Raw genomic sequence first — 12,793 nt, forward strand, 5'->3', positions numbered from 1 at the left:
CATCTTGGGCGGAAGTCACCAGAATTGGATCTTTTGGTAGCTGGTAATATCATTGAGAAAAAGTAAGAGAGGCTAGGACAGAGGCCTGGAAATATCCTCAAATATATCATGATAATTTTTATCATGTTCATTGATAAATCTCTTGCAAAATAACTTTTTACTTCTCTCCAACCCATCACTCAATTGAAACTGCTTTCTTTGAGATCATCAAGATTCTGTTTATTGCTAAATCCAGTGACATTTTTTTGGTCTTCATTCTTTTCCTCTCTGCAGTATTTTGCACTGAGAGAGAGAGAGAATATTCAAGATGAAGTCTTAATCATCATTTTGAAACACATCAGAAAGCCAAAGATGAGCTCTGAGAAAAGGCCATTGAATTAGTAATAAGGAGCTCCTCTGTGACCTTAGAGAGAACAGTTTCAGTTGATTGATAAGACAGATTACAAGGTGTTGAAAAGTGAGAGAAGTTGGGAACATGATACTACTGAATTTAGGAAACACTTTTTTTCTAAGAGTTGACTAAGGCTTGTCTTCCTTTGGGAGGGCAGCAAACTCCTGGAGAGTTTGATTTCCTAAATAATCCCTATGCCCTTCTTTACTGCTTAGCTTCTGATGGTTTATCTTTCTCTGGGAAGTCAGCCTACTCTGGGGGAGCATGATCCCCCAAATAATATCTCATGCTCCTATATCTTTCTTTATACTACTTATTCCCCTACTGCACTTGCTGCTTATCTTTTTAGTAGACCAGTGACTTCCAGTTGCTCCAAATGCCTGTACTCTTTCACTCCATTAACTTCTGCTAAATCACAGCAATGCCTAAATAAACTTTTTTTTGTCTCTAAATTCTTCTAGGTTATAGTCAGTCTTTTTTTAAAATTTTTTTATTTGTTTTTCCCCCGGTTACATGAAAAAACAAGTTTCAACATTCTCTTTTAAAACCTTGAGTTCCAAATTCTACCCCTTTCTCCTCTACCACTACCCCCTCATTGAGAAAGCAAGTTACTTGATATAAGTTAAAAATGTGTAGTTGTGAAAAACATTACCACAGAATTAATGTTGAAAGTCAGTCTTGGGGTGGCTAGGTGGTGCAGTGGATAAAGCACCAGCCCTGGAGTCAGGAGTACCTGGGTTCAAATCCGGTCTCATACACTTAATAATTACCTAGCTGTGTGGCCTTGGGCAAGCCACTTAACCCCATTTGCCTTGCAAAAATCTAAAAAAAAAGTCAATCTTGTACGTTGAATTCTTTGACTTTTCTTGAACCTCTAACATTTGTTCTTTGTTTTTGAAGAAGACCCCAACCTTAGGGAGGTGATGCCATGACAAGCACGTGAATTGGATTCGAGTGAAGGGTTGCTGTGCTAAGTCATAAGTCAGCAACCTAATTTTCTCCTCTGTGGCCATCTGGGTCCAGGGGTCAGATAAGAATCAGGACAACTGAAGATCTCCCTAGAATTGAGGCACCTTGGGGTTAAGTGACTTGCCCAAGGTCACACAGCTAGTGTCAAGTGTATGAGGCCAAATTGGAACTCATGTCCTTCTGACTCCAAGACCATCCATTGTGCCACCTAGCTGCTTGAACCCCTGAACCCTTTAGCCAGTCACATTCCCCCACAGTACCAACCAATGTCTTGAACATTATGCTAATAGAGTGTAAATTTGGTCCTACAAAACTGGGAAAGGCTTCAAGAATGGAGAGATGACAGACATGTCATTGAGGGAATGGAGAGGTGGTAGAGGGCAGGGGACATTAGAAAAGAGAACATTTGGAGAAATTTACTATGGGGAAGTGAGATATGGTCTCACCCAGAGAAGATAAAAGCATTGGCCTGCATGATTAAGAGCCTGGATTTGATAATAACCTTTAACTTAGTATTGCCTGCTGGGTATCTCCTGACTGCCCAACAATATTTCAGACTCATTAAGTTTAAAATGAAATTCATTTTCTCTCCTCTTCTTTACCTCTTCTTTTGAGGAAGACTTCCCTGTTTCCATCAAGGAGAACATTTTCACAGTTGGTTAAAATTTTGTATAATCATCTTTGACATGTTCTCCCTCAAATCTATCTTCAGTCAATTGTCAAATTTTTTTCTGTTGTATTTCCATAGAATTTTTAGCATCTGTTCCCACTATGGGGGTAATTCCCCTATTTCCAATACTTGCTGCTTTTCTTCTAGATTGCTTGAATATCATTGTTATCTCACTGCCTCTAGTCCCTTCCCTCTTCACTTAGCTTATCACACACATACATACATACATACATACATAGCCTTATATTTCACTTCTGGGCTTAGAAACTTGGAAGGCAAAAGACAAAATCCTCAGCTTGGTGTTTAGGGCTCTCAGCCTATCTCACATGATTCTCCTTTTCACTGTGACCCTACTAGGTGAAACTTCTGGAACTCTTCTTGAAACTTAGCATTCAGTCTTCTGATTTTGTTCATCCTTGTAAGCCATCTGCCCTGGTGCAGTGCACATCCCTCTCTTTCTTGACTCATCATTTGCTCAATAATACTTTCCTTGAACTGGTTTTATATATCTATATTTTATCCTGCTAATGTAAAGTATTCAGAAAGCTTCTTTAGGTAGGAATGTTTTCTTTTTTGTTTTTTTACCTAAAATGGGTGCTTGATAAACCTCTACTGAATTTTGTTGAATTGCTTTCAACTAGTCATAGCATGGTTAGGTATGTTCCTCTGAGTGATGAGCTAATCATATTGTAATCCTTTTCAGAAAACTAATTAAATTTAAAAATCTAGCTTAGGCTAGATTTCATGGACTTAAGCCTATGAAACATAAGTCAACTTTCCTTTAGTATCTTATACCCTAGACAAGAAGACTATGAATGGGAAGAAATGGAGAGAATTTCCAAAAAATTTTCCTAATTTAAAAAATCTTTTCCTTAAAATTTATCACTAATTATTCTGGTCACCTGGTTTTATATCTGGTTTATTAATAACCTCCTCAAAATGAGTCTTTCTAGTACTACTGATCTGAAAGCAAATCTCTGTTTCAAGAAGTTAACATTTAGGGATTTATTTTCTTTGTTTAGAATGAAACCGAGATTGAATTGGGTAGCTTGCTGAGACAGGATTTCCAAGGATTACATAATGAGCTGCTATTGCGTATTGGAGAACATTATCAACAGGTTTTCAATGGTTTATCGATACTAGCTTCATTTGCTTCCAGTGAGGATCCATATCAGGGCCCTAAAGACATTATGTCGCCAGAGCTAATGGTAAGAACATTTTGTTTTCTCCATATTTCTGTACTTTTCATACTTCTTATCCAATATGAATAGGTTTAAATATCAAGATAGGCTTTTTCCAAAAAAAGTTTCATTTAATTTGTGCTTATGATTAAGTATTATATGTTCTTGTTTATGTGAAAAAATTTATGAATGAACCTGAAACATTCATTTGTTCATATTGAACAAAAAAATGTTAAATTTACTTAGGTCTCATTCTTTCAGATTGGAATAGACTTGTTGCATGATCTTTAAAAATGAACTACTTTTCTCCCTGTTTTTTCCCTGCTATTTTTCCCAGAGGAATACAAACCATTATAGCCATAGTTCTATTTAATATGCGTAGAATATTTTGCTTTTGTTAAGGTTTTTAGGTTTGAAAAAATGCTTTTAAATTCTTAGGAAGTTACAATTGCTATTTTTTAATCCATTGTTCATTTCAATGTGGCTTTGAATGCTATTTATTTAGATAGAATCATTAGTCTGTCCTGGGTTTGAATTCTACTGCTAGCACTATGTTATTATTAACAAATTATTCAGTCTCTTTAAGATTTAATTTCATAATCTATTAAGTGAAAATGTCATCTATTGGTTTTAGTAAGTTTAATTTAGTGAACCATAACAGCACAATCAAATTTAATGCCATATTTGTTAAAGATTTTGAGTTTTTGAGTTTTACAATTTTTCCCTCAATCTTAGATCCCCCGCAATGGAAAGCAATCTGTCAGTCTTTACTTTGTTTCCATGTTGTATATTGATCCAAATTGAGTGTGATGAGAGAGAAATCATATCCTTAAGGAAGAAACAAAAAGTCTTAGAGATAACAAGATCAGACAATAAGATAACTTTTTTCCTAAATTAAAGGGAATAGTCTTTGAACTTTGTTCAAACTCCACAGCTCTTTCTCTGGATACAGATGGTATTCTCCATCGTAGAGAGCCCCAAGTTGTCCCTGATTGTTGCACTGATGGAATGAGTGAGTCCATCAAAGTTGATCATCGCCCCCATGTTGCTGTTAGGGTGTACAGTGTTTTTCTGGTTCTGCTCATCTCACTCAGCATCAGTTCATGCAAATCCCTCCATGCTTCCCTGAATTCCTGTCCCTCCTGGTTTCTAATAGAACAGTAGTGTTCCCTGACATACATATACCACATTTTGCTAAGCCATTCCCCAATTGAAGGACATTTACTTGATTTCCAGTTTTTTGCCACCACAAACAGGGCTGCTATGAATATTTTTATACAAGTGATGTTTTTACCCTTTTTTTTTATCATCTCTTCAGGGTATAGACCCAGTAATGGTATTGCTGGGTCAAAGGGTATGCACATTTTTGTTGCCCTTTGGGCATAGTTCCAAATTTCTCTCCAGAAAGGTTGGATGAGTTCACAGCTCCACCAACAGTGTAATAGTGTCCCAGATTTCCCACAACCCTTCCAACAATGATCATCATCCTTTCTGATCATATTGGCTAGTCTGAGAGGTGTGAGGTGGTACCTCAGAGAAGCTTTAATTTTCATTTCTCTAATTAGTAATGATTTAGAGCAATTTTTCATATGGCTATGGATTGCTTTGATCTCCTCATCTGTAAATTGCCTTTGCATATCCTTTGTCCATTTGTCACTTGCGGAATTTAATGCTATATTTGAAATTACGTTAGCTAGATTTGCCAGCTCACCTTTTTGTAGTGTTCCCTAAATCATTCCATAACCTTTTGTCTCTGTTCCTGTAGAATTGAATAATCTTTTCAGTTCTGTATTTCTTTATCTGAAATAATACACAAGCTATCTTAATTTTTTTTCATGAAAATAATTGCTTATATAATGGGGATATTTTTAGAATTGAAAAGTTGAAATAGTGATAAATATTTTTAAAGTAAGTAGATTTTTGGGGTGGCTAGGTTGCACAGTGGATAGAGCACCAGCCCTGGAGTCAGGAGTACCTGAGTTCTAATGTGGCCTCAGACACTTGATAATTACCTAGCTGTGTGGCCTTGGGCAAGCCACTTACCCCCCTCCCCCCACTGCCTCGCAAAAGTAAATAAATTATAAACAAACAAATAAATGAAGGAATAAAATTAAAATAGATTCTGAAGTTAGTGTCATCTGTTACACATTTGTTTGTATTAATAAACACAAACGTGACAAATATACTCATGCTTTTAATTAAATTGATCATCCTTCCCTATACCAAGATAAGATCAAAATGGGTGTAGTATTTAGACATAAAAGGCAATATTATAAGCAAACTAGGAGATCAAGGAATAGTGTACCTGTAAGATCTATGAAAAGGGAAGCAGTTTCTGACCAAGGAAGAGATAGAGAACATTAAAAACAAACTAGATTATTTTGATTACATTAAATTAAAAGGCTTTTGCACAAACAAAACCACTGTATCCAAGATCAAAATAAATGTTGTAAATTGGGAAACAATTTTTACAACTAGTATTTCTGACAGGACTCGTTTCTAAAATATATAGAGTACTGAGTCAAATTTATATATATATAAAAAGCCATTCCCCAATTGACAAATGGTCAAAAGATATGCAGAGGCTAAAAAAATAAATAAATTGATTATCCTTTCAAATCTTTGTGACCTAGAATAGATGCCTTCAGGGTTTGAAAGATAGGAGACCCTTTATATCTTCTTCCCATTCAAGTGTCATTCTGTAGAGGGATATATAAATATAGGATAGTGAGCCTCTCTCTTCCTTATCTTGAGGAGTTGCTCTTGAGAACGTTCATTGGGACTACAATTCAAAAAGCAGTATGATTCCCCTGCACAATCCATCCTCATTTGTCCACATTCCCACTTTTCCTCCCTTGCTCCTTGTTGCATCAAAATAATGAAAAGGAATATGGAATGGTTTAGAAATTTTGTGGGGGCAGCTAGGTTGTACAATGGATGGGGCAGCTAGATGGATAGAGCACCAGTCCTGGAGTCAGGAGTACCTGAGTTCAAATGTAGCCTCAGACACTTAATAATCACCTAGCTGTGTAACCTTGGGCAAGTCACTTAACCCCATTGCTTTACAAAATATAAAAAAGGAAACAAAAAAATTTTGTGGATATGGCTGAATACTTCAAATGTTTCCCAAATTACTTTCACGATGTTGAGGGCAATAAACTGATGTAGATTAAATAGGTAAAAAAAAATCATTGTTACTTGATCAAACAAAATACAACCAACCAATTTATTGAATTATTATCGATAATCTTTAATCTACATACAAATTATTAAATATCACCTTTTTATATTTTGGTCTTAGGCTGATTATCTACAACCTAAGCTCCTGGGCATATTGGCCTTTTTTAACATGCAGTTATTAAGTTCCAGTGTTGGCCTTGAAGATAAGAAAATGGTAGGTGTACTCATTTAATGTTTGAATTGTTAAAGTATAATATAGAGAAAACACTCTTTACTTTGAGAACCTTTTAATGAAAGGATGCCATTACCTGTTTTTGTAACTTTTAAATAGAGTTCTGTATGTAATAACAGTAGAGCTAAACTATTATCTAAATAACCCAAGGGTAAGTGAATGAAATGGCCTCTTCCTACTTGTAATTTCCATTTAGGAGTCAAGAAGAACTTTCATTTGGGTTGTTCATTGTTAGTAAAGTGGAATTAGTAATAAGAGTCTGATTCTGAGAATATCATAGGCAATGAGGTGGTGCAATAGTAAAGCCCTTAACTAGGAGTCACTGAGGGCTAAGTTCATTTCTACCACTGAATGATTGAGTGATCAGAGGCATTAACCTCCATTTGCCTCAGTTTCTTCTATGCCTCCCAGAGTAGTTGTGAGTAGCAAATGAGATAATGTTTAGAGCACTTTGCATATATCTTAAAGCACTGTGTAATTGTTAGTGATTATTGGTATATTGTGGGAAAATTCAGATTTGGAAGAAAATAGCAGTGAGGAATCTACCTCCATTGAAATGGAAGTTGACTAGAGAATAATGTAGAATGGAGACCTTCCATCTACTCTGTAGATATCTTCTGTATAGCCATAAATATTTATTATGTTGCCCTATTAAGTTGTGAATTTCTTGAGATGGGATAGTGTTTTTTTTTCCCATTTCATCACATCCCTGTGCCTTGTTCAGTGTCTGTATCAGTAAATCTTTAAGAAATATTGATTGATAGATAAACAGATGGGGGCATTTCTGGAATTGTAACTGATTAGTATGGCACTTAGAAGCCAAGTTTTTAAAGGGAACTTGGAGGAACAGGAAGTTAGAAAGTACTGGTAGGGTTTTGGGAAAGGATTAAAATAGTAAATCCAGTCAACATTTATTAAGTACCTGCATATACCAAAAGGCAACATGAAAACAAATATATGTGATGCAAGCTATAGGATAAGTATAAGATAATTAACAGTGGGAAGGCACTGGAATTGCGGTTGAGGAAGGCTTTTTGTTGAGAGTGAGATTTTAGTTGGAACTAAAGGAAGTTTGGGAAGTCATTTGTTGAATGAAGGAAGTAGAGCATTCCACGCATGGACAACTAGAGAAAATGCCCAGAGCTGAGTAGTAGAATGTCTTGTTCTTGGGTCAACCAGAAGACCAGTGTCACTAGATTGGAAAGTGCATGTTGGGAATCCAAGTGTAAGAAGACTGGAAAGGAAGGAGAGAGTTAAGTTATGAAGGACTTTGAATGCTAAACAACAGAGCATTTTGTATTAGCTCCTGGAGGTGACAGGGAGACAGTAGAGTTTATTAAGATGAGGGCTGACATGGTCTAACCTGTGCTTTAGGAAAATCACTTTGGGAGCTGAATGGAGCATGCAAAGAAGTAGGGCAGGCCAACCTACCAGCCATCCATATTTAAGGTGATAGGGCCTGCAATAGAGTTTTGGTGTCAGAGAAGAGATGAGCATGTTATTTGAGAGATTTTGCAAAGGTGAATTTAATATACCTTGGCAAGAGGGTGTACATGAAGCATAAAAGATAGGAAGATTCCAAAATGCTTCCCACGTTATAAACCTGAGCAACTGGGAGAATGGTATTGTCCTATAAAAATGCTTGAGAACAGGTGAGAAAAACTGTGGCAATGCAATGATTTGATTGAAGAGAAGCTCTAAGATAGAGAGAAATATACAGCTGTCTGGACCAGATATAAAAGACTGACTAAACCCTGAAGATATCTTAGAGGAAGTATCAGCTAGTTTCTTAGGAGTAAAAATACATTTTTCAACTGATAATTTTTTGCAAAAAAAGATAACAAATGGTTAATTGAACCTAAGAGTGAATCTACTTTAACTTTGTCTCTGCATGTTCTAGATAAAAGTTTTTTCTCAAATTTTCTTATATGCAAAATGAGACAGAAATTCCCTAAGCCTATTGTACTACTATTAATAGAAGCCGATAATGAAAAAATAAAGGAACTACCAGAATGCTAAGTAATACTACACTATTCTTGCTTAAATATTGCAATCATCATCATCCTTTTTTTCATTGAATTCTATTATTTTTCTTTGCAGTTCCTAAAAGTAAAAAGTTTTGAATTCCAGACAATTATAGACTTATTTACAAATTCATTGTTTGTATAGACTGTATAGTGATTGTTAGAAGGTTCAAGGTCTTGTGTTTTCTTTTCTATTTTTGTTGGGAGGGGGCAGTGTTGTGGGGCAGTAAAGTTAAGTGACTTGTCCAGGATCACACAGCTAGTAAGAATCAAGTGTCTGAGGCTAGGTTTGAACTTGGGTCCTCCTGAGGGCCAGTGCTCTATTCACTGTGTCACCTAGCTGCCCCCCAGGCCTTGTGTTTTCTGGGTAGACACAAGATAGTCACAGTTAATAAAAATGTGGCTAGTGATAGTGATGAGAGAGACTGAGAAGAGGAAGTTCAATAAATACTTTTAGCATATAATGGTTTTTGTTGTGAACTGCTAAAAAAATTTCACAAGAAAGCGCATCATGGTTTTGGCAAGTTCTTTACTGGCTCGCTCTTTCTTTCTTTCTTTCTTTCTTTCTTTTTTTTGCAAGGCAAATGGGGTTAAGTGGCTTGCTGAAGGCCACACAGCTAGGTCTGAGTGTCTGAGACTGGATTTGAACCCAGGTACTCCTGACTCCAGGTCCAGTGCTTTCTCCACTGTGCCACCCTTTACTGGCTATTTCTTAAACTCTTCTTTAGGAAAAATAATATTTGTCAGTATTATGTTTCTTCTGGATATGTTGTAATTGTAATTTGGAAATTTTATTATGTACTTTTTTTTTAAGGTTTTTGCAAGGCAAATGGGGTTAAGTGGCTTGCCCAAGGCCACACAGCTGTAATTATTAAGTATATGTAATTATTAAGTGTATGAGACTGGATTTGAACCCAGGTACTCCTGACTCCAAGGCTGGTGCTTTATCCACTACGCCACCTAGCCACCCTTTATTATGTACTTTTTTTAAAGTTGTAGGAAATAAAAACATTGGAAAGTACTAGTTACCTAGGTATATTTTATAATTTAAATCTAACTTTAAGAGAAATTAATAATTTCCCATCTATAACAGATAATTCCTATTCTTGTTTTAATTTGTTTATAAACTAATTAATTAGTATATATAAAATAATGATTATATTTCATGGGGGGGAGTGGAGTGAAGTTTTAAATTTTTTTCACTTTAGTCTGCTGATAAATAAAAAGATTTTAGGTATCATAAATGAAAACAACTTTAATACCTTAGAAACTTGTTCCTGAATGTTACCATGGAATCTATTTTGGAGTTAAATTTCAAGTAGAGATAAAATTCCTTTTTGTGTGTTAATTGCCTTCTTTACAGTCAGTTCCCTTAAGATTATTGTAGAGATTGTAGAATGGATTCTTGTTTCAGCCCTTACTCACATTTCCTTAGTAATTTTAATGGACCAAAGAAGAATTATTTCTTATTAAAGAATACAGATATCCCCAGATTTAAATGCTCTAAAAACTAAACTACTTTGTCCTGGTTTTTAATTTAAATTCACTGTAACTTCTGTTTCATCAGCATCTCTATTGTCTTTTATTCCATTTGAAATAAGTAAGAATGTCCTATTTGAAAATCTTCTAAGTAAAACTGCATATGACATTTTACTCCTAGGAGAATCTGCTTATGTTAAGGTTACAATCTTTTGAAGTTGATATCAGGGAGGAGAACTCTGGCTCTTATCTAAATCCCAGGGGCTTCTGTTCCACCCTTTGGGGCAAGATAAGCTGGACTTTTAAGCCAGCCTTACTGTTGTTGGATATATTGTGTTCTGTTCATCTATTTCAGAAAGAAGGGCTTTACTTGTTATAATAGAAAGTAACCCCTTGAATATCAAACCTAAAAGACTCCTCTGATCATTGATTACTTGCCCTGGGGTTGTGATATCCTGGCATATCTCTACTTCCAAATTTATCATAAAATCATCAAATTAATGTTTATTAGAGTTAAAAGACATTATCAATTTAAGCAGCAGATTATTGTGTTTCAGAACAACTGGAAGTTACTGATTTAGAGAGATCAGGATCAAAATAATGAATCACCTCTCAGATTAAGAAATAATAAAAATGAGGGCAGTTAGGTAGCACAGGGGATAGAACACTGACCCTCAGGAGGATCTAAGTTGAAATCTGACCCCACGCACTTAATTATTAGCTGTGTGACCTTGGGCAAGTCACTTAACCCCATTGCCTTGCCAAAAAAAAGAAATTGAAAAATATTTTGAAGCAAATCATTTACTGAGTGAATATTTTGTGCTAGACACACTATTGAGTGGTAGCAACACAGGATGCAAATACATGGTGTCTGTTCTCATGGAATTTCATCTTCCTATGAGAAGTAGACATACCTGGAAATAAGTGTTGCACTGGTATAATGGGAAATTCAGTAAGAGAGAGATACAGAATGCTAAGTTCAGGTGAGGGAAAGAAGGCTTCAGTGTGGCCAACACATGAGGTGAACCATGAAGGATCAGTAGAAATTAGTAAGAATTGAGGGAATATAGGAGATAAGGTTCCAAAAGTAGTCTGGGTAAGGAGTTTGGACTTAATCAGTGGTTAGTGGTGAGACCTTTAAACGTTTTGAATAAGGCATGACACCAAAGCTATACCTTAAAAAGATTGATCTGTAAACAATGAGTTGACTGGACAGGTGTTGAGACAGAGCTTCAGGGATCTGTCAAGGTCACAAAGACAGCAAGTTGCAAATTGAGTGAAAATTAACCTGACAGAGTTATTTTACTTGGGTGGACTGATTCTTAGTTAATAGGATAGAGGAATGGAAAAAAAAATTACATTTTTTACTTTATCAGAGTGAGGGTGTGTGTGTGATGTATGTGAGAGATACTTAAAATATATTAGTCATCCTATCCTTGTGGGGTATTCAGTGGCAGTGACTCCCCTGGTGTGAGGGCTGCTCAGTCACCTTGTGGCTCCAGAAGGTGTGGCCTGTCAAAGACCCTCAGCAGGTAGGCTGAACCAGTTATCCAGAGGTAACTGGCAGTCTTCCAACTGCCAGGGGTTTAGGGACTTGTCTCCCCAAGTGGATGGGCAGATGAGAATCGCTTGTTCTGGTGCTGCAGCTGGCTGCAACTTGTCGTCAGATGGTATTCCAAAGAGAAATGGGGAATGAGGAAGAGTACTGAAGAGTGAGTTTTATTTTGGATGCATTGGTTCTGAAATTCCAGTGGTCTATCCATGTAAAGTGATCTAAGAGATCACTGAATATGCTGGTCTGGATCTTGGGAGGTGGATTGGAGTTATCAGTTTGACAGCTGTATAGAAGGAATAATGAAGTCTGGGTAATAGAGAAAGAAAAGAAGAGGGCTAGGAAGAGGAACTTAAAAAAGGAGTTCTGAAGATGATGAAAAAGTAATGGTGCAGGAAGTAAAAAGTGCCAAGGATGCCCAAACAGCTGGTGGACAGTCTAGATGCAGCACATGGGCATGCCAGAAGAGACCCATGGCACGGTGCCAGTTCATATTGGTGCTGCATCGCTTTGTAATGGATTATTCCTTTGGTTAGTGGATGGTGTTTTCTGAGGATGAATGCTGCCAGGGAATTTGGATGAGGAACATTTACCTGAGGACTCATCTGCCCCTGCTACCTTATTCATAGTCTTTTTTATAAAAGACCATATTTGCTTCTTTTCAGGCCTTGAACAGTTTAATGTCATTAATGAAGCTGATGGGCCCCAAGCATATCAGTTCTGTGAGAGTAAAGATGATGACCACACTGAGAACCGGACTCCGATTTAAAGATGACTTTCCAGAACTTTGCTGCAGGTAAATGAAGTGAGACCAGGAGGGAATGCTTGTCTCTGTCAGGAAAGGCTCAGGTTTTATCAGCAAAGGGAAATCAAAGAACTTACACTTGTTTCTTTCTCCTGCAGAGCTTGGGACTGCTTTGTTCGCTGCTTGGACCATGCTTGCCTGGGCTCCCTTCTCAGTCATGTCATAGTAGCTCTGCTGCCTCTCATCCATATCCAGCCAAAGGAAACATCTGCTGTCTTTCACTTCCTCATAGTTGAGAACAGGTACTTTCACACAACTGACTAAGGATTAAGGATGAGAGATTTTTTTTCATTTTGCAACTTGAGGTTTT

The 12,793-nt window shown here is 36.6% G+C and overlaps 1 protein-coding gene across 1 annotated transcript in view; it reads left to right on the plus strand.

The window, feature by feature from the left end:
- ATR (ATR checkpoint kinase) overlaps window positions 1-12,793 on the plus strand; it is a 126,846-nt gene that overhangs the window by 38,064 nt on the left and 75,989 nt on the right. The window contains exons 16-19 of the mRNA XM_074191158.1: window positions 3,053-3,238; window positions 6,513-6,605; window positions 12,344-12,474; window positions 12,582-12,725. Coding sequence (XP_074047259.1) covers window positions 3,053-3,238; window positions 6,513-6,605; window positions 12,344-12,474; window positions 12,582-12,725 — 554 coding nt within the window. The remainder of the gene's footprint in view (window positions 1-3,052; window positions 3,239-6,512; window positions 6,606-12,343; window positions 12,475-12,581; window positions 12,726-12,793) is intronic.

This window comes from Macrotis lagotis, chromosome 6 (assembly GCF_037893015.1).
Source record: "Macrotis lagotis isolate mMagLag1 chromosome 6, bilby.v1.9.chrom.fasta, whole genome shotgun sequence".
NCBI classification, from domain to species: domain Eukaryota; kingdom Metazoa; phylum Chordata; class Mammalia; order Peramelemorphia; family Peramelidae; genus Macrotis; species Macrotis lagotis.